Below are 22,265 nucleotides of genomic sequence, written 5' to 3' on the forward strand. Positions count from 1 at the left end.
CTACCGACCTGGAAGAAACATCATAATAATAAAGCAGGATGCTGAACTGATTCTAACCTTTTCGAGATCTGTTGCTGAAACCACAAATGGCTTTCACTCATAATGGTAGCAGCCTTGAATCGCTGTGCTTGGTTAGCCAGTGTTTAAGACATGGTGAACATAGGAAGAGTCAATTTAACTGACCCAAAGTAAATGACGCAACTATGATGAGATTATATTGGCCAAAATGGAAGAATATAACAATAATCTCATTTATCAAAATTTTTTTCATCTAAAAAATTTTGTTTAAATAATATTTTTTTTAAATTCCTGCATTAGAATCCATATTGAATTTTCTGATTACATTAAAAAAAAAAAAAGTTTTGTTTTAACTGGTCTTTATTAACAAAGTTGTTACAAGTCAAGGAACCAATGAATTTTTCATACTTTAACAAATGTTTTTTTATCCATAATCTGAAAAAACAAAAAGAAGAAAAATCATAAAAATGTCAGTTGAAAAGAAAAAGTTGAGTGCTTTTCACTTTTGTTAGAATCAAATATTAAAGACGTTTCCAAGAGGAAAAGTAAAGATGCTTCTTGAAAGAAATATGCAGATGAAATCTGGCAAATCAAAATAAATTATTAGCTTTTTGGTATGTATTAAGCAAAACTATTTGTGTACACCAAAAATTATGGAAAATTATCTAGAATTAAAATAAAAATATTTGACTATTCGTAATCAACAAATGCCACGGTGGCAAAAAAGACAATGATTTTCTACAGCATGCTGCCATGAAGGTGCATAATGGAAATACGAGTAAGAAATAAATTTTATTCATTACTAAAATTCTACTCAATAATTTTCCATAATTTTTAGTTTTCTTGTTAATTTATTTTGAACTGCCATCTTTCACCTGTGTATTCCTTTTTTGAAGCATCAAAGTGAGCGAACAAAAAACAAAAAAACAATAAAATGATTCATTTTGAGTGCGTTTATATTCATGTTGTGTATTGTTTTCTTCTAGGATTTTAACCAAAAGAATTCTCCCTATATTAAAAATAAAGAAAGATCTGTATGATGTACATCCTCATCATAAAATGAAAATATCATATTCCAAAAATCACTTAAATTGATCAAATAGTTTTATTTTTAAATAAGAAAATCAAATTTTATGAGTATCTTAGGAGTGAATGCCTTGTTCAACATTTTGAAAAAAATTTCCAAAAACAAGGGAGATAACTCAACAATAAAACTGAGCAATTTTTTTAATTTTTTGAATGTTGTCTAGATTTCGACAACTGATTTAGGGAATTTTGTACCGCTAAATCACAAAATCGCACCTGCTTCTTGTCATCAGGTCAGGTTTTTGTGCTAAGTTGATTTTAAAAAAAAATCAGATATGAAAAATTGCTTACATTTTTGTGGCATTATCAGCTGATTTTTGTCAACACACATCATCCTAAATATGTTTTTAATAAAAAAAAAATGTTTTGCCAACATATATTGATTACCTGATAGAAATATCGATTACACTGCATTCCAGCGACCATCATACTCGGTCTTTCATCTCTTTCAGTTCCTGATGGAATCTCCTCATCACTTATTGAACCCACGTTCTCAGGAAACTGGTCTATATGTAAAAATAGGTAGTACATCTTGATGCTCATATTGCAGCCAAGGTTTCTAAAAGCAATCAGTATGTTGTTGACAAGTTCTACATGGTTTCTGGCGTTATTGTTGCCAAGAAAGTTCTTCTCTAACAGAAAAAAATGTCTTCCATATATTCAGTTCCACTTGAACTTTCGATCTTTGATGAGCTGCCGAATTTGAGGACCATCAAAAAGACCAGCTTTCAATTTCTCCATGGTCAATCCTGGAATATGATATTTTTGTTTCATCACAAGTAAGTACATTATATATAGGGAGAATTTTGGATATGAACCAATATTTTTTTATCTTTTTATTTTTCAAAATCAATATTTAACATTCCACTCCCAAGAATGAACAAATTTTTGATTAAAAAAAAAATCTTTCAATAACAAGAAATTTGATGAAAATGTCGCTTTTATTTCAGAAATATTTCATCATATTTTGTGTATTTTTTTCAGTAATTTAGATTTTTCTATTTTAAAAAAAATTACAAATAAAACATTATTTAAATGGAAACTTACCGTGTGGCTTTCTTAATTTTCTGGTCAGATATTTTATTTTATTTTAATTTTTTTTACATGGGGGTCACCACTTATCAAGGCCCGAAGGCCACTCAGGGATAAGGGTTATTGCGTGTACAGTAATCAATGAGATAGTATTGTAGTAATCATTAGTATTGGGGGGGTTTGATAGTCTCTTACTTAAGGGGGCGGTTTGTCAGGAGTTTATTTATGTTGGACTTGAAGATGTCCAAGTTGTAGTCAGGTGGGAAACAGGCAAGCGGCAGAGAGTTCCACTGGCATGCAGTTCTAAGAAAGAAGCTTTGCTCATGAAATCTATGTTTGGATTTAGGCACAGATAAAGAGTGGGGAAAATTATTGACAATAGTTTCAGCCAGACAGGTGTTTCTCGTGAAAGATTGGCGAGGGGGGACGAGGGATTGGAGCTCAGACGAGCACCTGCCATGGAAATAACAATAAAACAAAGACAGGCTCGCAATGTCTCTTCTGTGGGAGAGAGGTTGCAGGGAAGAGAAAAACCACTAAACCACGAAGTCTATTTTGTACTCTGTCAAGGCAGGATAGGCTGTTTTTAGCAGCTCCTGCCCAGATGTGGCAGCAGCACTCCATCCTTGGACGTACTTGGCTTTTATATAGATAGAGAATTACATCAGTAGTGAGATATCTTCTGGAGCGGTAGAAGGATCCCACCATTTTCCCAGCATCCCTGACAACAGATTTGATGTACATGTTCCATTCAGATTAGGAGTAAAGGTCAAACCCAGAAGCTTTTTAAACCCTAATAGATTCAAATAATACAAAAACAAAACAATGTAATATCTGGAAAATAACTGATTTCATTAAATTTAAAAATTCAAAATCCCTAAAGCAGAAATTGAAAAATTGAAAAAAAAAAAAAATGTTTTAATCTAAAAGAAATGAACCAAGTTTTAAATTTCATTCGTAATAAGTTGCTGGAATCTGTGTTAAATAGAGAAGAAACCAATCACCTCAGCAGAAATAACCTCCTTTTGAGTCGGGGATGCTTTCTCTTCTCTGTAACCTCTTTCCCACAAAAGAGACGTTGTGAGCCTGTCTCTGCTTTATCGTTATTTTCATGGCAAGTGCTCATCTCAGCTCCAATCTATGCCTCCCCCTTCTTGACTTTCACAAAACACTCATCTAGCTGAAGCCACTATCAATAATTTCCCCCATACTATGTCTGTGCCTAAGCCTAAACCTAGATTCCATGAAAAAAGCTTCTTTCTTAGAACTGTATGCCTGTGGAACTCTGTTCCATTTTCCTGCTTTCCAACTAACTACAATATGGTCGTCTTCAAGCCCAATGTGAACAATTTCTTGATAGGCCTTAAGTAATCCAATTGATCAAATTTCCTCTACTAACGATTGCTGTAAACTCATTAATCCTTATCCTCGAGTGGCCTCTTGGCCTTAATTAGTGGTGTTGAAAAAAAAAAAAAAAATCCATGAATAAGTTTCAAAATAGATGTACCAAATTATTGTGTAACAAAAGAGGAAAAAAAAAAACTCACTTTGACTAAAATTAAAAATCTGTATTTATATTTCCCTCTGCATCGACGCATTGGAATACATTATTTTTCCGCATCATCTCAAAATCAGCTTCAGCATCGTAATTTCTAACAAAAAAAAAAAAAATAAATAAAAAGTAAAATATGTTAAAATATTAAAATCGTGAAATTGAAAAAAAGCAATTTTGAAATGAATTCAAACACAAAAAAAAAAAAAAAAATTAAATGTTTTACTTGTAAAATTCAGCATATTTCGTTTTTCTTGGTTCTTGGACTCCAAATTTCCATGCCATGGCAGCAGACATGGTGAGGACTGCACCAATGATTCCTTCGACTTTCAACCGAGACGTAAGCAGATTCTTCATGTTTGGTTTGGCTAATTTGGCTGTGGCCATCTGAAAAAAATAAAAACATTTTCTAAATTGAAATTTTTTATTAAGATTTTCTGCTCATCATGATGATATCGATTAAATTGCGCAGATGTTGGAGTGGGGGGGGGGATAAAAACATTGTTTTTGGAGAATAAATAATAGTAGAATAAAAGTTATTTTAAAAAAAAAAAAGTTGTATAAAATTATATTAATTTTATTTTTAGCCACCATGGGTGAATTTACAGAACTTCATCCATTGTTGCTGATTAATAAATGATTAGAGCACTCTTTGGTAGCTGATATTGTTTATATTAGCATTAAGATTTCACTTGCTAAAGGCCTAGAAGTTAGAATCTATGATTGTTGAAAAATCAGCTGAGTTTCAATTTTCCAGCTCTAACCATTCTGAAGAGCTGTGATATAAAAGTGTTTCACACACTCATCTTTTTTGCAACAGCCTTGGCAATGTCCTCAAAGTATTTGTTCCACACACACACCCATTCAAACTGTTTAGCTTACACTGACAAGTCTAAACTTCAGTCTTTATGATCTCCCCAGAGCAAATTCACTATTAAACTAATATGCATTTCTTTTTTGAAAAATTGTTGTGACGTTTTTTAAACTTCATTGTTTGTAAAGGATTATGTAAGACCTATACAATAATGAAAATGCTTTCTAGTCATACAAATGATAAATCTCCACAAATAATAAATCTCTACGAATCATAAATCTCCACAAATCATAAATCTCTACAAATCATAAATCTCCACAAATCAACAACTTGCTCACGCATGAATTATTGTTGCTTCATCAACTACAATCTCTCCTTCTTACACGCAAAAAAAAAGAGCCTCAAATAGAAAAAAGGGGTTTGTTAATAGTCGACAGATCGATTGTTTTAAAAATATGTGATTTTAAGCAAAAAACTTGTCATATTGAAAATAGTAATATATCCAAAAATTATGAAAATTAATTGAGTAGAAAGACCTGTATTATGCACTGTAATTCACTGGTGGCCATGTTTGTATGCATGCAATAAACAAATCTACTTCTGTGACCGACATTGCCAGATAGCAGAAACAAATCCACTTTTTTTTTCACACTCGAGGAATTATTAATGTGCATGCGCGTAAAACAAAACAATTACGACTTTTTTTATTTCCTTGAGTAATTTCATGTTAAGAACGGATTTCTGAATAAACACCCCCAACTTCCCTATGTTAAGAATGGCTTTTGGAATAAGCATCCTATTACGGAGGGATGAAAAATTATTTGCCACAAATCTAACTGTGATATTCACTGTCAATCAAAATCCTACAAAAGTTGACATTTCGAATGTGAACGGTGAGTTGGCACACGTGTACAAACCTGGCAGGGGTTTGTATTCCTAAACACAAAGGTACAAAAAAGTTGTCAAAAAACAAATATATAACAAATAAATGCTATCAAAGGCAAGATAAGTTACTTTTTTACATAACTGGTAAGCACGTGCAAAATGAATGCCGACGCTCAAAATGTATAAACATTTTGACCTCCTCCCTTTAATTTAAAAAATCACCAAAAATCAGGAAATTAACCAATTTTAATTAAATTTTCAGTATTTATCAAATAATGATCACGGAATATAATGAATGAATTATTTTTATTTAAATCTTAGTGGAAATGTATTATTTTGTTTAAACAAAAATACCTTTACTAAAATTATGATTTTCAGTAGTAAAAAAATACTTTTACTAAAATTATAATTTTCAGTAGAAAAAAATTTAAAAAATGCATGAATTTTTTTTTGCTTTTTTATGAAAATAAAGCATCATAAATTGTAACAATTAAAAAAAAAAATTTTTTTTTGCTTTTTTATGAAAATAAAGCATCATAAATTGTAACAATTAAAAAAAAAAATTTTTTTTTGCTTTTTTATGAAAATAAAGCATCATAAATTGTAACAATTAAAAAAAAATTTTTTTTTGCTTTTTTATGAAAATAAAGCATCATAAATTGTAACAATTAAAAAAAAATTTTTTTTTGCTTTTTTATGAAAATAAAGCATCATAAATTGTAACAATTAAAAAAAAAATTTTTTTTTGCTTTTTTATGAAAATAAAGCATCATAAATTGTAACAATTAAAAAAAAATTTTTTTTTTGCTTTTTTATGAAAATAAAGCATCATAAATTGTAACAATTAAAAAAAAATTTTTTTTTTGCTTTTTTATGAAAATAAAGCATCATAAATTGTAACAATTAAAAAAAAAAATTTTTTTTTGCTTTTTTATGAAAATAAAGCATCATAAATTGTAACAATTAAAAAAAAATTTTTTTTTTGCTTTTTTATGAAAATAAAGCATCATAAATTGTAACAATTAAAAAAAATTTTTTTTTTTGCTTTTTTATGAAAATAAAGCATCATAAATTGTAACAATTAAAAAAAAAAATTTTTTTTTTCTTTTTTATGAAAATAAAGCATCATAAATTGTAACAATCAAAAAAAAATTTTTTTTTTGCTTTTTTATGAAAATAAAGCATCATAAATTGTAACAATTAAAAAAAAATTTTTTTTTTGCTTTTTTATGAAAATAAAGCATCATAAATTGTAACAATTAAAAAAAAAATTTTTTTTTGCTTTTTTATAAAATTAAACCATCATAAATTGTAACAATTAAAAAAAAATTTTTTTTTGCTTTTTTATGAAAATAAAGCATCATAAATTGTAACAATTAAAAAAAAATTTTTTTTTTGCTTTTTTATGAAAATAAAGCATCATAAATTGTAACAATTAAAAAAAAAATTTTTTTTTTGCTTTTTTATGAAAATAAAGCATCATAAATTGTAACAATTAAAAAAAATTTTTTTTTTGCTTTTTTATGAAAATAAAGCATCATAAATTGTAACAATTAAAAAAAAATTTTTTTTTTGCTTTTTTATGAAAATAAAGCATCATAAATTGTAACAATTAAAAAAAAAAATTTTTTTTTGCTTTTTTATGAAAATAAAGCATCATAAATTGTAACAATTAAAAAAAAATTTTTTTTTTGCTTTTTTATGAAAATAAAGCATCATAAATTGTAACAATTAAAAAAAAAATTTTTTTTTGCTTTTTTATGAAAATAAAGCATCATAAATTGTAACAATTAAAAAAAAAAAATTTTTTTTTTCTTTTTTATGAAAATAAAGCATCATAAATTGTAACAATTAAAAAAAAATTTTTTTTTTGCTTTTTTATGAAAATAAAGCATCATAAATTGTAACAATTAAAAAAAAAAAATTTTTTTTTTGCTTTTTTATGAAAATAAAGCATCATAAATTGTAACAATTAAAAAAAAAAATTTTTTTTTTGCTTTTTTATGAAAATAAATCATCATAAATTGTGACAATTAAAAAAAAAAATTTTTTTTTGCTTTTTTATGAAAATAAAGCATCATAAATTGTAACAATTAAAAAAAAAAATTTTTTTTTGCTTTTTTATGAAAATAAATCATCATAAATTGTAACAATTAAAAAAAAATTTTTTTTTGCTTTTTTATGAAAATAAAGCATCATAAATTGTAACAATTAAAAAAAAATTTTTTTTTTGCTTTTTTATGAAAATAAAGCATCATAAATTGTAACAATTAAAAAAAAAATTTTTTTTTTGCTTTTTTATGAAAATAAAGCATCATAAATTGTAACAATTAAAAAAAAATTTTTTTTTTGCTTTTTTATGAAAATAAAGCATCATAAATTGTAACAATTAAAAAAAAATTTTTTTTTTGCTTTTTTATGAAAATAAAGCATCATAAATTGTAACAATTAAAAAAAAAAAATTTTTTTTTGCTTTTTTATGAAAATAAAGCATCATAAATTGTAACAATTAAAAAAAAATTTTTTTTTTGCTTTTTTATGAAAATAAAGCATCATAAATTGTAACAATTAAAAAAAAATTTTTTTTTTGCTTTTTTATGAAAATAAAGCATCATAAATTGTAACAATTAAAAAAAAAAAATTTTTTTTTCTTTTTTATGAAAATAAAGCATCATAAATTGTAACAATTAAAAAAAAATTTTTTTTTTGCTTTTTTATGAAAATAAAGCATCATAAATTGTAACAATTAAAAAAAAAAAATTTTTTTTTTGCTTTTTTATGAAAATAAAGCATCATAAATTGTAACAATTAAAAAAAAAAATTTTTTTTTTGCTTTTTTATGAAAATAAATCATCATAAATTGTGACAATTAAAAAAAAAAATTTTTTTTTGCTTTTTTATGAAAATAAAGCATCATAAATTGTAACAATTAAAAAAAAAATTTTTTTTTGCTTTTTTATGAAAATAAAGCATCATAAATTGTAACAATTAAAAAAAAAATTTTTTTTTTGCTTTTTTATGAAAATAAAGCATCATAAATTGTAACAATTAAAAAAAAAAATTTTTTTTTGCTTTTTTATGAAAATAAAGCATCATAAATTGTAACAATTAAAAAAAAATTTTTTTTTTGCTTTTTTATGAAAATAAAGCATCATAAATTGTAACAATTAAAAAAAAAAATTTTTTTTTTGCTTTTTTATGAAAATAAATCATCATAAATTGTAACAATTAAAAAAAAAAATTTTTTTTGCTTTTTTATGAAAATAAAGCATCATAAATTGTAACAATTAAAAAAAAAAATTTTTTTTTGCTTTTTTATGAAAATAAAGCATCATAAATTGTAACAATTAAAAAAAAAAATTTTTTTTTGCTTTTTTATGAAAATAAAGCATCATAAATTGTAACAATTAAAAAAAAAAATTTTTTTTTGCTTTTTTATGAAAATAAAGCATCATAAATTGTAACAATTAAAAAAAAAAATTTTTTTTTGCTTTTTTATGAAAATAAATCATCATAAATTGTAACAATTAAAAAAAAAATTTTTTTTTTGCTTTTTTATGAAAATAAATCATCATAAATTGTAACAATTAAAAAAAAAAAATTTTTTTTTTGCTTTTTTATGAAAATAAAGCATCATAAATTGTGACAATTAAAAAAAAAAATTTTTTTTTGCTTTTTTATGAAAATAAAGCATCATAAATTGTGACAATTAAAAAAAAAAATTTTTTTTTGCTTTTTTATGAAAATAAATCATCATAAATTGTAACAATTAAAAAAAAAAATTTTTTTTGCTTTTTTATGAAAATAAATCATCATAAATTGTAACAATTAAAAAAAAATTTTTTTTTGCTTTTTTATGAAAATAAATCATCATAAATTGTAACAATTAAAAAAAAAAATTTTTTTTTGCTTTTTTATGAAAATAAATCATCATAAATTGTAACAATTAAAAAAAAAATTTTTTTTTGCTTTTTTATGAAAATAAAGCATCATAAATTGTAACAATTAAAAAAAAAATTTTTTTTTGCTTTTTTATGAAAATAAAGCATCATAAATTGTAACAATTAAAAAAAAATTTTTTTTTTGCTTTTTTATGAAAATAAAGCATCATAAATTGTAACAATTAAAAAAAAATTTTTTTTTTGCTTTTTTATGAAAATAAATCATCATAAATTGTAACAATTAAAAAAAAAATTTTTTTTTGCTTTTTTATGAAAATAAATCATCATAAATTGTAACAATTAAAAAAAAAAATTTTTTTTTGCTTTTTTATGAAAATAAATCATCATAAATTGTAACAATTAAAAAAAAAATTTTTTTTTTGCTTTTTTATGAAAATAAATAATCATAAATTGTAACAATTAAAAAAAAAAATTTTTTTTTGCTTTTTTATGAAAATAAAGCATCATAAATTGTAACAATTAAAAAAAAAAATTTTTTTTTGCTTTTTTATGAAAATAAAGCATCATAAATTGTAACAATTAAAAAAAAAAATTTTTTTTTGCTTTTTTATGAAAATAAAGCATCATAAATTGTAACAATTAAAAAAAAAATTTTTTTTTGCTTTTTTATGAAAATAAAGCATCATAAATTGTAACAATTAAAAAAAAAAATTTTTTTTTGCTTTTTTATGAAAATAAAGCATCATAAATTGTAACAATTAAAAAAAAAATTTTTTTTTGCTTTTTTATGAAAATAAAGCATCATAAATTGTAACAATTAAAAAAAAAATTTTTTTTTGCTTTTTTATGAAAATAAAGCATCATAAATTGTAACAATTAAAAAAAAAAATTTTTTTTTGCTTTTTTATGAAAATAAAGCATCATAAATTGTAACAATTAAAAAAAAATTTTTTTTTTGCTTTTTTATGAAAATAAAGCATCATAAATTGTAACAATTAAAAAAAAAAATTTTTTTTTGCTTTTTTATGAAAATAAAGCATCATAAATTGTAACAATTAAAAAAAAAATTTTTTTTTGCTTTTTTATGAAAATAAATCATCATAAATTGTAACAATTAAAAAAAAAAAATTTTTTTTTGCTTTTTTATGAAAATAAAGCATCATAAATTGTAACAATTAAAAAAAAAATTTTTTTTTGCTTTTTTATGAAAATAAAGCATCATAAATTGTAACAATTAAAAAAAAAATTTTTTTTTGCTTTTTTATGAAAATAAAGCATCATAAATTGTAACAATTAAAAAAAAAAATTTTTTTTTTGCTTTTTTATGAAAATAAAGCATCATAAATTGTAACAATTAAAAAAAAAATTTTTTTTACAGGAACATTACGAATAACAAAACTAAATGGTTGTAAAAACCCACCCAATAAATATCATGGTAACATTTATTCAGTGGGTTTCTACTAGTGTTGGGACGATTAATCGGAATTGGGAATCGGAAAAATCGGAGCTTTTTGGGGAATCAGTATCGGAAAATTTGGAGCCTATTTTCCAATGCCAAAACCGATTCCTTAAATTATCTTTTTTATTTGATTTTGGTTTAAGAAAAAAATCTTCCACTGATTGTAGTAATAATAAAATAATAAATATTTATTGATTTAAACTTCCAGTAAGACTCTAGATCCTCTCCTGACAAGTGTGTCTTTACGTTTGAGAAAATATATGCATATTTAAGATGTTTTTACAGTAATCGGGTCAAAATAACACTTTTATAGTTAAATATTTAGACATTTATAAAGAATCGGAATCAGGAATTTAGTATGGAATTGGTAATTGTATCGGAATTGGGAAAAATATTAGAATCGTCCCATCACTGGTTTCTACCACTATTTTGTTTTATTTCTTATTTTGAAGTGATTATCGAGTCTTCAAAGACATCATGGCCATTTTTTTCTTGTTTTCTGGTAGTGTTCAACATTACTCGTCTTTCAAACATTTTACATTAAATAAAAACACTAAAAACTTATCCAGTTATGTAGAAAAGTAACTTATCTTACCTTGGATAACATTTATTTGTTATATATTTGTTTTTTTACAACTTTTTCATACCTCTGTGGATTATAATACAAACCCTTTCACTCTTATATCTTTGCAAAATCCACGTTGACTTTAAAGTTGGTGCAACGGAAAAATCCTTCGATTGTCAGTGAGAAAAAAAAACAACAAAATGGACAAGGAAATATTTTTTAATCCAAAAATATTTCTTCATCTTTTTTTATTATGTTTTAATTTGGCGCGTTATAAAATGTAAAAGTTAACAAAGAAAATAAAATCCAAAAATGCTTTTTTTAAAAAAAATTTATGGTGCATATTTAGAATTGCACTTATGGCGGCAATTAAAAAAATGGTAAATTATTGCCTGGTTTCCACCATAACATTTTCATTTTAAATAATAACTTTTTCAGGATTTCAGGTATGCTGAAAAAGAATATCGCATTTAAGTAGTTTTCCCGATATTAAGCAATGTCATTTCTTATGTTATTGCTGGTGGCCATATTGGTACACGCGTGCTTGCTCATAATTTCTCAGGGTTGCGTTTACATGCACGGACATGCGTACCAAGATGGCCATCAGCAATAGCATAAGAAATGACATTGCTTAATATCCAGTAAACTACTTATTTGCAGAAAATCTAAATGCGATATTCGTTTTCAGCATACCCGAAAACCATTGAGTCATCATTTTAAATGAAATTGTTAAGATGAAAACCAGGTAAAAATTTTTCATTTGTAATTTTTTATTCAAGAAAATCAAATTTTACGACTAAGCGAATCGTAGTGTCTTCTGTCGGTTATCATGAAATACAATGGAATAAGTAAGGGGGGAAACAACTCAATTCATCAAAGTGTCGATGTAAAAATCAGCCTTATGTTCAATATAGTTTAGTAGCAAAATCGTAAATTTTGATTTTCTTCTAAAAACAACTATTTGATTAATTTATGTAATTATTGCAACTATATCGAAATACCCTGGCCAAATCACAACTAAAAAAAAATCGTCTGCGTCCATCAAACTTAAACACTGAAACTTAAACACTGAAAACAAAACGAAATTTATTTTTATTATTACAAGAAAAGATGTATTTCTCCTGTTATTATTTTAGTAAAAACGAATTACTATTTCATTATCTTTTTTACTAAAATGAAATAAAACGCATATCTTTTTCGTAATAGGTTGGCTTCCCATCTTTTTCTTTTTTTTTTGAATAATCTGGTAGAAAATTGAAAAAAGATGCAAATGAAAAATATATATAATATAGTGATAATAGTAATTCGTTCTTACGAAAATAACAGAGGAAATACATCTTTTCTGGTAAATGCGTTCCTGAACTAAAAAAAAACAAAATAAGTACAGTATGCTTCATAGGTAACATTTATTCCTACATATAAATTATTAACGGAATTTTAAGGATGTTACCAAAATCCGTTTTCCATGGTAACAAATTGAAAGGGGGAGGGGGAAAGAAACATATAAAGAAAATTTTCCGGAAATGGGAAACCAATAGAAATGGGCAAAAGAAATACAGACCCGAAATGTGTTTAAAATGATTCAAATTTATTAAAATAAAAGTTATGAATTGCCTTTGTTTCCCAAAGCTAGGGTTTAAAAAAGAACCCTTAAATATTTAAAATAAAAAACAAATACAAAAAAGACGACAATTCTAACTTGCAAGAAAGGCTGAAAAGAAAAAAAATCATATAAAAAAACAGAAAATAGTTCTTTTAAGTCCTTGTTTTAAGTTCAGTCTTTCTTTTAACAAAATGTTTTTTTTTTCTCGATAGAAATCACAAACAAATAAAGTCTCTTTAACTTTAAATGGAAGAAAAGTAGTAAAACAGTTTTTCCTTTGTGAAGGCTCAGGTACCTTTAAATTTAAAGGGGAGAAAAAGAAAACCATAAAGCCGCTTTGGTAGGCTTTATGTGTACAAATAAAATAATTCTTACATCTGTGTTTCCAGACAGTCCAGGATGTCGTGTCTTCCTTACATAAATTCTGGTATTAATGTTTTTTGTTTTTTTTCTTTGAAAATAAAAAATGGTGTTCGGTGAAGGAAACTTTGGCTGAATTATCTTCCAAGATGGTCTCTTTCAAGTTCCTTGAACTAAAAGGGAATTTTCTCTCCTGGCGTTCACATGTGCCGATAATCTGCTCATCTTCTTCTCGTTAAGCCGTCGAAATTAATTTGTCTTTTACAGAAAGGGAATCCCCAAAACACAACATGTTTCTTCCGCTAGTCTTTTTGAGACTAATTTTCCAGTCGATAAAACCTTGTTGCTGGGAATGAAATTACGTTGAAAGTTTAGTAACTATCAATAGAGTTCCAAACAAACGTCTTTTTCTAAAGGAGAAAAACTAGTAAGATTTTATTTAACGTCGAAATCTTTTTACTAAAATAATAACAGGGAAAATACACCTTTTTTTGTAATAATAAAAATACATTTTGTTTCATTTCGTTTTCGGTGTTTAAGTTTGATGGACGCGGACGATTTTTTTAAGTGGTAATTTGGCCAGGGTATTCCGATAGTTACATTTACCATTTGGAATATGACACCTTTGTTCCGTGACGAGTACGTACATTATAAAGAGTTTCCTGTAATTAATTTTTTTTTTTTTAAATGGTAAATGTTGCCTTACACAACAACAGAACAGCGACCACTAATTTGTTTTTTTTAAGGGTATTTGAGGTCGCTGACAACGAATCTGATAACCAAACCCACCGCAAATTTACCATTTGCATGGTATGAACCCCTAGACCTTGGGACTATTTTGTGCCATTTCACCGCCTTCGGTAGTGTTTTTCTTACATGATACGTCCGTGTGTGAATGGGTGTAATGGGGTGACTTGTCACATCGCGTAGGAATCTTGGATTGCCAGAATCTTTAAGCGGTCATTTCAAATAAAGTTTAGAAAAAAATAAATGTGGTTTAGTTATCTTTTTTGTCTTGCATAGTTTTTATGCTTTTTAATTTAAAAAAAAAAAGAAAAAGTTTTCAACAAAAACACAACAACACATATTTTACTGTTTTTCATACTTTTTTGGGGGTGGGGGGTATTCAATTATAGGACTTGTGTAGTTTAACAGGTGCTTCTGCAGTTTAATTAACCGTTTTTTCCGTAAGTAACGCGCCGACATTTACCATTTCATAAAAATTCTGTTTACATTGCTGGGGCGCACCCCAAGCCAAGACCACCCCTGCCCCCACGCCTCCTCTCCCAATGAAAACAATAAAATCTCCTAAAAATGTTAAAATGTATTCTAATCGGTAAATGCCGGCGCGTTACTTATGGAATAACAGTTAATTAAAACAAGCACCTGTTAAGCCACACAAGTCTATAAATTGACCCCCTTCCAAAAAAAGAACAAAAAACATAAAAATGTTTGGTGCTTATGTTTTTGTAAACCACTCGTGAAAACTTTGTTTTAAATGCATTAAAACTACGTAAACCCCCCCCCCAAGTACTGTAATGTTTTTTTTTTTTTTTTTTTTTAATTTTCTTTTAGACAACTTTTTCTTCGAATTTTAAATTATCCGCCAATGAGAAAAAAAAAGAAAAAAAGTCTTTCCGACATTACCCCCCCCCAACACTTGGAGTGCTTTTCTTCTTGTTCATATAATTTTAAATGTTCCACAAGATTCCTACGCCATGTGAAAAAGCAGTTTGATACACGTGAAGGCACGTTTAACAGCCGTCGTTTATGTTACAGCGCTCGCGCGTAGTGTAAATGGAAGCTGTAAAATGGTGGAAAGTAGGTCGTGGGTTCAGGGGGTTAATACCATGCAAACGGTAAATTTGCTCCGGGTTTGATTATCAGATTCGTTGTCAGCGACCTCGATTACCCCTAAAAAAAAAACAAATTAGAGTGGTCGGTGTTCTGTTGTAACGTATCCCTATATTTACCGAATTTAGAGTAGGGGATCCACTCAGTTTCGCATATAAATCTAAATGGTTAAATTTTTATAAGGAGGAAAAATTCGGTAACTTTGGAATAAATATCGATTGAAAATATTAACATGGCCGAGTCCTAGACGTTGTATCAAAGTTTACAGTTACCCAAAGGTGCTGAGTTCAATCCTGAACGAAGGCAGTGAAAAAGTAACATTCAAAACAGAGAATCAGCAACTATGTCTCAAAGCCTAGCTGGAGTCCGAACACAGTACCCCCGTAATAATAATAAAGGGTTGGGTTCGAGACTCCTAACAAACGGTTCCCCAGTTCGATACAAAACACCTGACGAAGGCCGGAGGGCAAAACGGCCGAAACGTTGTGACAATAACAACCAAGATGAGGAAGTCAGTCCGACAATCTCAATAAATGAAAACACCTCATCTCAAAAATACAGACAATTACTTTCTAAAAGACAGTTTTTTATATTCTTTTCAAATTATTATTATTGTAATAAAAAAGTAGAAAATAAATTTTTTTCGTTTAAAAATGAATTTAAAACATCATATTACGAAATTAAATTCATCATAATGCACGTCGGTTTCTTCGTAAACAGATCTGTTATTTTAATATTTTGTTAATAGTTGAGAAGAAAAATTGTTGTTTGAAATAGGACGCGTGGGGAAGATAAGTGACGTCACCAAAAATGTATAAGTTAAGAAAAGAATAAATAATTAATAATATTAATGTATTAGTTGATAACATTAATTTATTATTTAATAATTAATAAATGCTGAAAAACTTCATGAAGATCGGATAATTTTATTCTTTGTGATTTGTTTTTGAATTTGAGGGAAAAATATTTTTTTTATTAAAAGCAAATTTACTTTCGCTTTAATTTCCCGTTTTCGTTATTTTTTGTTTCACTTTTTTTTCCAATAAAAAATCTTTGAAAATTGTAATTATACTATAGAATTTTATTAATTTAAAAAAAAAAATTATATTACAAAATAAAAAAACAAACAAAGAACTTAAAAAAATTAATTTAAATGTATAAAATAAAGTAAAAAAAAATAGAGTTGTAATATTTTCTTTTACTGTTGCTTGTTACATTAATATAAAAAAATGAAAATTTAAATAATTTATTTGAATTATTTTAAAAGTAGTTTTATTTTTAATTTAGAAAAAAAAAAAAAAAAGAGAGAAAAATTGATATTCTTTTTTTCTCCGGCCGAGTGGCCTTCGTAAAAGTTTTATTTAAGGTCATTGTACGCACACCCGTTATTTTCATGAAAAATTGGCCGTTTCCGTGATCGCGCGAAACTCCAAATATGGTTTTGAAGCCTTTAAACCGCTAATTCTAGGGTTATTTCTCACTAGAATTAAAGTTTATAGACAACAGTTAAGTATTTTTGTTTCTGTGTTACTAAAAAGTAAAAAAAAAAAAGAAAGAAAAAAAAAAATTTGGTCTGACCGCTCCCTTTCAACAAACCGGACTTTGTTTGATCCGTCTTCAACTTTTCAAGGTGACTTTTATGCGCATTTTATTTGGAGAAGTTGCAGTTGCAGTGCAACTTAATCAATGGATACAACGATTTCGTTTTTAGTATTATTGAGAGTCGAGAAATTTCCGTATAATTAAAATAAAATAAAAATCTCGGAAAAAAAATCTAAGCAATCCATTAACACACGCACGCACACGTACATGCACACACATAAGTATGCATGCACGCGCACACACACACACACACACACACACACACACACACACACACACACACACACGCACACGCACACGCACGCCCCCGCACTTTGGATTGCGCTCTTAATCGTTAAAATGTTCACGTTTGAAAGAAAATTATGACAGAAGTTCGAATAGAATAAATAGAAACCGCATCGTTTTGGACCATTTATTTTTCATTATCACATTTAAATGAACAATTATAAAGAAATAATCAATTTTTCAAATATATATATATATCCACACATATATGGGGGAGCCTTTCGTTTTTCAATTTATACCTTGATTGCAGCCGCTGACTTTATGCCGGCATAAACGGCTGGAAGGTGAACCCTCTTTTTCGCTGCCTTCAACGTTGAAATAAAGAATTTCCGTTACATCGGAAATAAAGTCATCTAAAACAGAAGTGATTCTCCGATTTATAAATTATAAAAATAAAAATTTCATCTGAAAATGCATATTTCATTTGAAACGCGCTAAATCGATGCCTTTGGATGGGGTGGGTGGGGGAAAGAGGAACGTAAAAAGAAAAGAAAAATCACGCACAAACGAATCGGCCGACACCAAACGTAAAAACGCGAATGAAAGAAGAGCAAAAACAACAAAAATAAATGAATGAAATGTTTCAAAGTGAAATATTTAAAACATACTTTGCGGCGTTGGTTTCTTCTGATCTTAAGGAAGCGAAAAGCTGACTGCTCGACCTTGGCTGTTTTTTGCGTAAAGACAAGCGAATGCAATGCGTTCAAGGGACGCAACTCTCGATGTTAAGTGGAAAAAACCACTGAACAAATGCAATGCAGGTTGCGCGTGCGTCTGGAGGTGGGGGTGCTTCTTAGGATTTTTGTTTATTTTCTAATACGTTACGATATTGCAGTTTTTATTTCAATAAATCTTCGATACAGTGTAAAAAAAAGTGTGTTAAGTCACATAAGACTTAACACACTTTTTTTTACACTGTATCGAAGATTAGAAAATAAACAAAAAAAAAAAATCCTATTAAAAAGTTTAATTTTGAAATTAAATCCACCAAAATGCATTCCGGTTTCTTTGTAAAACGTCAACTATTTTAATCCTTTGTTAATTAGTTGAAAAAGGAATTGATTTTTCTTTCAAAATTTGAATTGAATCTAGAAGTATTTAAACTGATTCGTAAAAATTTGGCTCTTTACTTTAAGGTGGCAATTTGCCAAGGGAGATAACTTAGATGGTTTTAGTCTTTTACCAAGGCCAAGAGGCCACTCGAGGATAAGGGTTAAAGAGTGTACAGTAGAAATTGGACAATATAGTAATCGTTAGTAATAGAAATTTGGTAAATTTGTTAACAAGTGGGACGACTCATCAAGAACTTGTTTACTTGAAGACAACCATATTCTAGTCAGCTGGAAAGGAGGAAAACAGAAGACAACAGATTTCCACAGGCGTGCAGTTCTAAGAAAGAAGCTTTGCTCATGGAATCTACGTCTAGGTTTAGGCACAGATAACGAGTGGGGGGAATTATTGATAGTGTTATCAGGTAGACGAGTGTTTCTTCTGAAAGTTTGGCGAGAGGGCACCATAGACTGAAGCTCAGAAAATAACGATACAGCAGAGATAAACTCTTCTGTGAGATAGAGGTTGCAGGGAAGAGAAATGGATATCTCCTACGAAACTACGAAGTCTATTTTGAACTCTATCAAGGCAAGACAAGTTCTTTCTAGCAGCTAGATGGTGGGATCCTTCTACCGCTCCAGAAGATATCTCACTACTGATACAATTCTCTATCTATATAAAAGCCAAGTGCGTCCAAGGATGGAATACTGCTGCCATATCTGGGCAGGAGCTGCTAAAAACAGCCTATCCTGCCTTGACAGAGTACAAAATAGACTTCATAGGGGATGCCCTTTTCTCTACCCTGCAACCTCTCTCCCACAGAAGAGACGTTGCGAGCCTATCCTTGTTTTATCCTTATTTCCATGGCAGGTTCTCGTCTGAACTCCAATCTCTGGTCCCCCTCGCCAATCTTTCACGAAAAACACCCGTCTAGCTGAATCCACTGTGAAAAATTTCCCCCACTCTTTAACTGTGCCTAAATCAAAACGTGGATTCCATGAGCAAAGCTTCTTTCTTAGAACTGCACGCCTGTGGAACTCTGTTCCGTCTGCCTGCTTCCGACCTGACTATAACTTGGATGTGTTCAAGTCCAATGTTAACAAATTCCTAATGTAAACACTTCATCAAATCTCCACACTAACGTACTGTACTTGCAATAACCCTTATCCCTGAGTGGCTTCCGGGCCTTGATAAGTGGTGACCATCGTGTAAAAAAAAAAAAAAAAAAAGCTCCTGCCCAGATGTAGCAACAGTATTCCATCCTTGGACGTACCTGGTTCTTATATAGATAAAGAATTGCATCAGCAGTAAGATATCTACTGAATTGATAGAAGGATTGCACCATTTTTCCAGCGGCCTTGGCAATGGATTTAATGTATGTGTTCCATTTAAGATTAGGAGTAAAGGTCAAGCCCAGAAGCTTGTCAAAACTTGAGGCGAGAGCATTCATTTCAACTGATGCCAGATGGGGGATCAGAACGTTTATGATGTAAAGAGAGAAGCTTGGTTTTAGATGCATTAAAAGTAACCAGCCACTCCTTTCCCCATTGTACCACATGCTCAAGAGCAGAGGAGAGCAAATCGGAGAGGACTTGGCCGTTTACTGACTTAGATGTGCTACCATAGATGGTAGTGTCATCAGCATAAATGTCTACAGATGATGTAAGGATGTGATTTGGAAGATCATTAATGTAGATCAGGAAAAGAGTTGGGCCTAGGATGGACCCCTGAGGGACTCCAACATTAATACTGTGAGCTTCTGATTTTTGCCCATCAACAGATACTCTTATGAACCTGTCAGAGAGAAATGATTTAATAATTGAGAAGACATTTCCAGCTTTACCATAGCTAGAGATTGAAGTAAACCTTCATGCCATACCCTATCAAAGGCCTTCGATATGTCAAGAGCAATATATATTTTTGCATATTTATTTTAGTTTATGTTTAGATGTTCTTTCAACAATCGATTGTATTGATTTTTATTTACAAAAACAACGAAAACTTTATTTTAATTTGTTTTGAAATAAAGATATTAGGGGCGGGGGCAAATTAAACAAAAACACTAAAAATGCAAGTTTGATAACTCATAAAAAAATTAATAAATAAAAATGTAAGACTTCAAACATTGTGAACCATGTATCCATTCCAGTCCAAATTTTTTTTTTTTTATTACATTTTCGCCCCAAACAAGGCACATTGCCACTTTGGTGTAGGGGGCTACTATCAGGGGCAACAACTACTGGGGTACTATGTAGGGATTTGGGCAGCAAGATGTTGGTTTACGTTGCACTTGAACTTCTGCATGTCAGTACAGTTGGGGAAGCAGTGACCTGGAATGGAATTCCAAAGTCTAGCGGTTCTGGGGAAGAAACTACTGGAGTAGAAAGATCTTTTACATCTAGGGATGTCTACAGTGTGGGGGTGGGATTTAGCAGCCTGTCGGGTTTGTCGAGGGTTTTGAGTTGAATTGTAGTTTTGAGCCCCTTTTTTACTTTAAGGTGGCAAAGTAAGGAAGTAATTTATATAATTTTTCATCATTATCACCATCATAACAACAACGACAATAATAATAATAATAATAATAATAATAATAATAATAATAATAATAATAAGTCTTTGATAGATGTACACTCAAACAGCATAATATTAATGCAGGAGTACCTGAGGTACTCCTGCATTAATATTATGCTGTTTGAGTGTACATCCATCAAAGACAATCTAGATTTTCTTCTTGTCTAAAAAGGATCTAATTATATACATAGTGTGATTTAATTTTCATTAGAAGCCTTTCATGCCAGACTTTGTCAAAGGTTTTGAATATATCAAGGGCTACAGATTCCTCTGTCTTATCCAGGTCATGGTATATGCATTCAGAAATAACTGTTCAAATATCCACAATAGAACGGATTTACCTAAACCCATACTGTCAGTCAGAAAGAACATTGGCTTTTACAAAGTGGTTGATTACTGCTTCATTGATTAAGGACTCAAAGATTTTAGTGAAGAGGGGGAGGAAACTGTTTGAGCAATAATTAAGTGGGCCAGTTCTTTCATCAGAATTAGTGTATAGTGATAGCACAGAAGCAATTTTTCAACTATTTGTTTAGTGCTGATTTATTTGTTGTTTTATAATTTTTATTAAGTTCCTTATATATTAGATTTTTATATTGTATATAGTCCATTGTGTAGAAATTTCCAGTTTTATCTGCCGGTACTATGAGTTTATTTTGGTGGCTTTTAGAAATAGATTTTGAAAATTTATTTATTTTTTTAAGTGTTGGGGGGATATATTTTTTATTTTTCTTAAATTTAATATTTTTAATCAGGTTGATTAAGTCATTTTCAAAATTTTCAGTGTCTATGCTTCTCTTAGGGTTTTTGTATGTTTTTAGTCTGTAGTATTTCGCTGCTTTTCTTTGTTTATTGTCTTGTCTGAGGATGGTTTCTTTTATTTTTCCAGGTTGGTGGTGTATTGGTTCTGTGGTTTCATTTTGGTGATTATCAAAATGGTAGGCTTTCCATCTCAAGTTCCTTATAAATATATTTATACTTGTAATTAAGCTGGTTATAAAGGTAATATAATGAGAATTCTACCTTTGAACCCTATCATAAACCTAACCAATCACTACTATATGTCCACAATCAATCAAACCACTCTAAATCAATATTAAAATCAATAATTCCCAATATCGCTTTAAGAATTTCTAGACTGTCTTCTACTAAATCCATATTTACCAAAAATGAAAAATATTATAATGAAGCCCTTAAAAACTCTGGATATAATTCACAAATTAAATTCATAAATAAAAATGATAGAAACATAAACTCCATTGAAAATAAACCTATTAAGAGCGTAATAACATATAATATGGCAATGTCTTCCCGTATGCGAGTTAAGAAAAATAACCAAGAGACAAAAAAAGATAAAACCAAACCACAAATATTAGATAATAATACAAATAAACAGCAAACCAAAACCCGTAAATGTAAGAATAGACACAAGGAGATCCTATGGTTCAACCCCCCATATTCCAAAAACCTAGAAACAAACATAGCCAGAGAATTTTTTAAAATATTAGATAAGAACTTTAAAGCCCCCCATAGATATAATAAAATTTTCAATAAGAACACAATTAAAGTCTCTTACTCTACTATGCCTAACCTTCATCAGAAAATAATTAGCTCTAATAATAAGAAA

The 22,265-nt window shown here is 28.3% G+C and overlaps 1 protein-coding gene across 2 annotated transcripts in view; it reads right to left on the reverse strand.

Annotated features, from left to right (window-relative positions):
* Window positions 1-360: 360 nt before the first annotated feature.
* Window positions 361-22,265, reverse strand: part of LOC145260611 (cytochrome c oxidase subunit 6C-like) — a 143,724-nt gene continuing 121,819 nt past the window's right edge. For both annotated transcript variants that reach the window (XM_080118912.1, XM_080118923.1), the window contains 3 exons: window positions 3,915-4,075; window positions 3,684-3,788; window positions 361-453 (listed from right to left, as the gene is read on the reverse strand). In XM_080118912.1, coding sequence (XP_079975038.1) covers window positions 3,695-3,788; window positions 3,915-4,075 — 255 coding nt within the window. In that variant the 3' untranslated portion in view covers window positions 361-453; window positions 3,684-3,694. The remainder of the gene's footprint in view (window positions 454-3,683; window positions 3,789-3,914; window positions 4,076-22,265) is intronic.

This window comes from Euprymna scolopes, chromosome 3 (assembly GCF_053919585.1).
Source record: "Euprymna scolopes isolate OS-2025 chromosome 3, ASM5391958v1, whole genome shotgun sequence".
Classification (NCBI taxonomy): Eukaryota; Metazoa; Mollusca; class Cephalopoda; order Sepiida; family Sepiolidae; genus Euprymna; species Euprymna scolopes.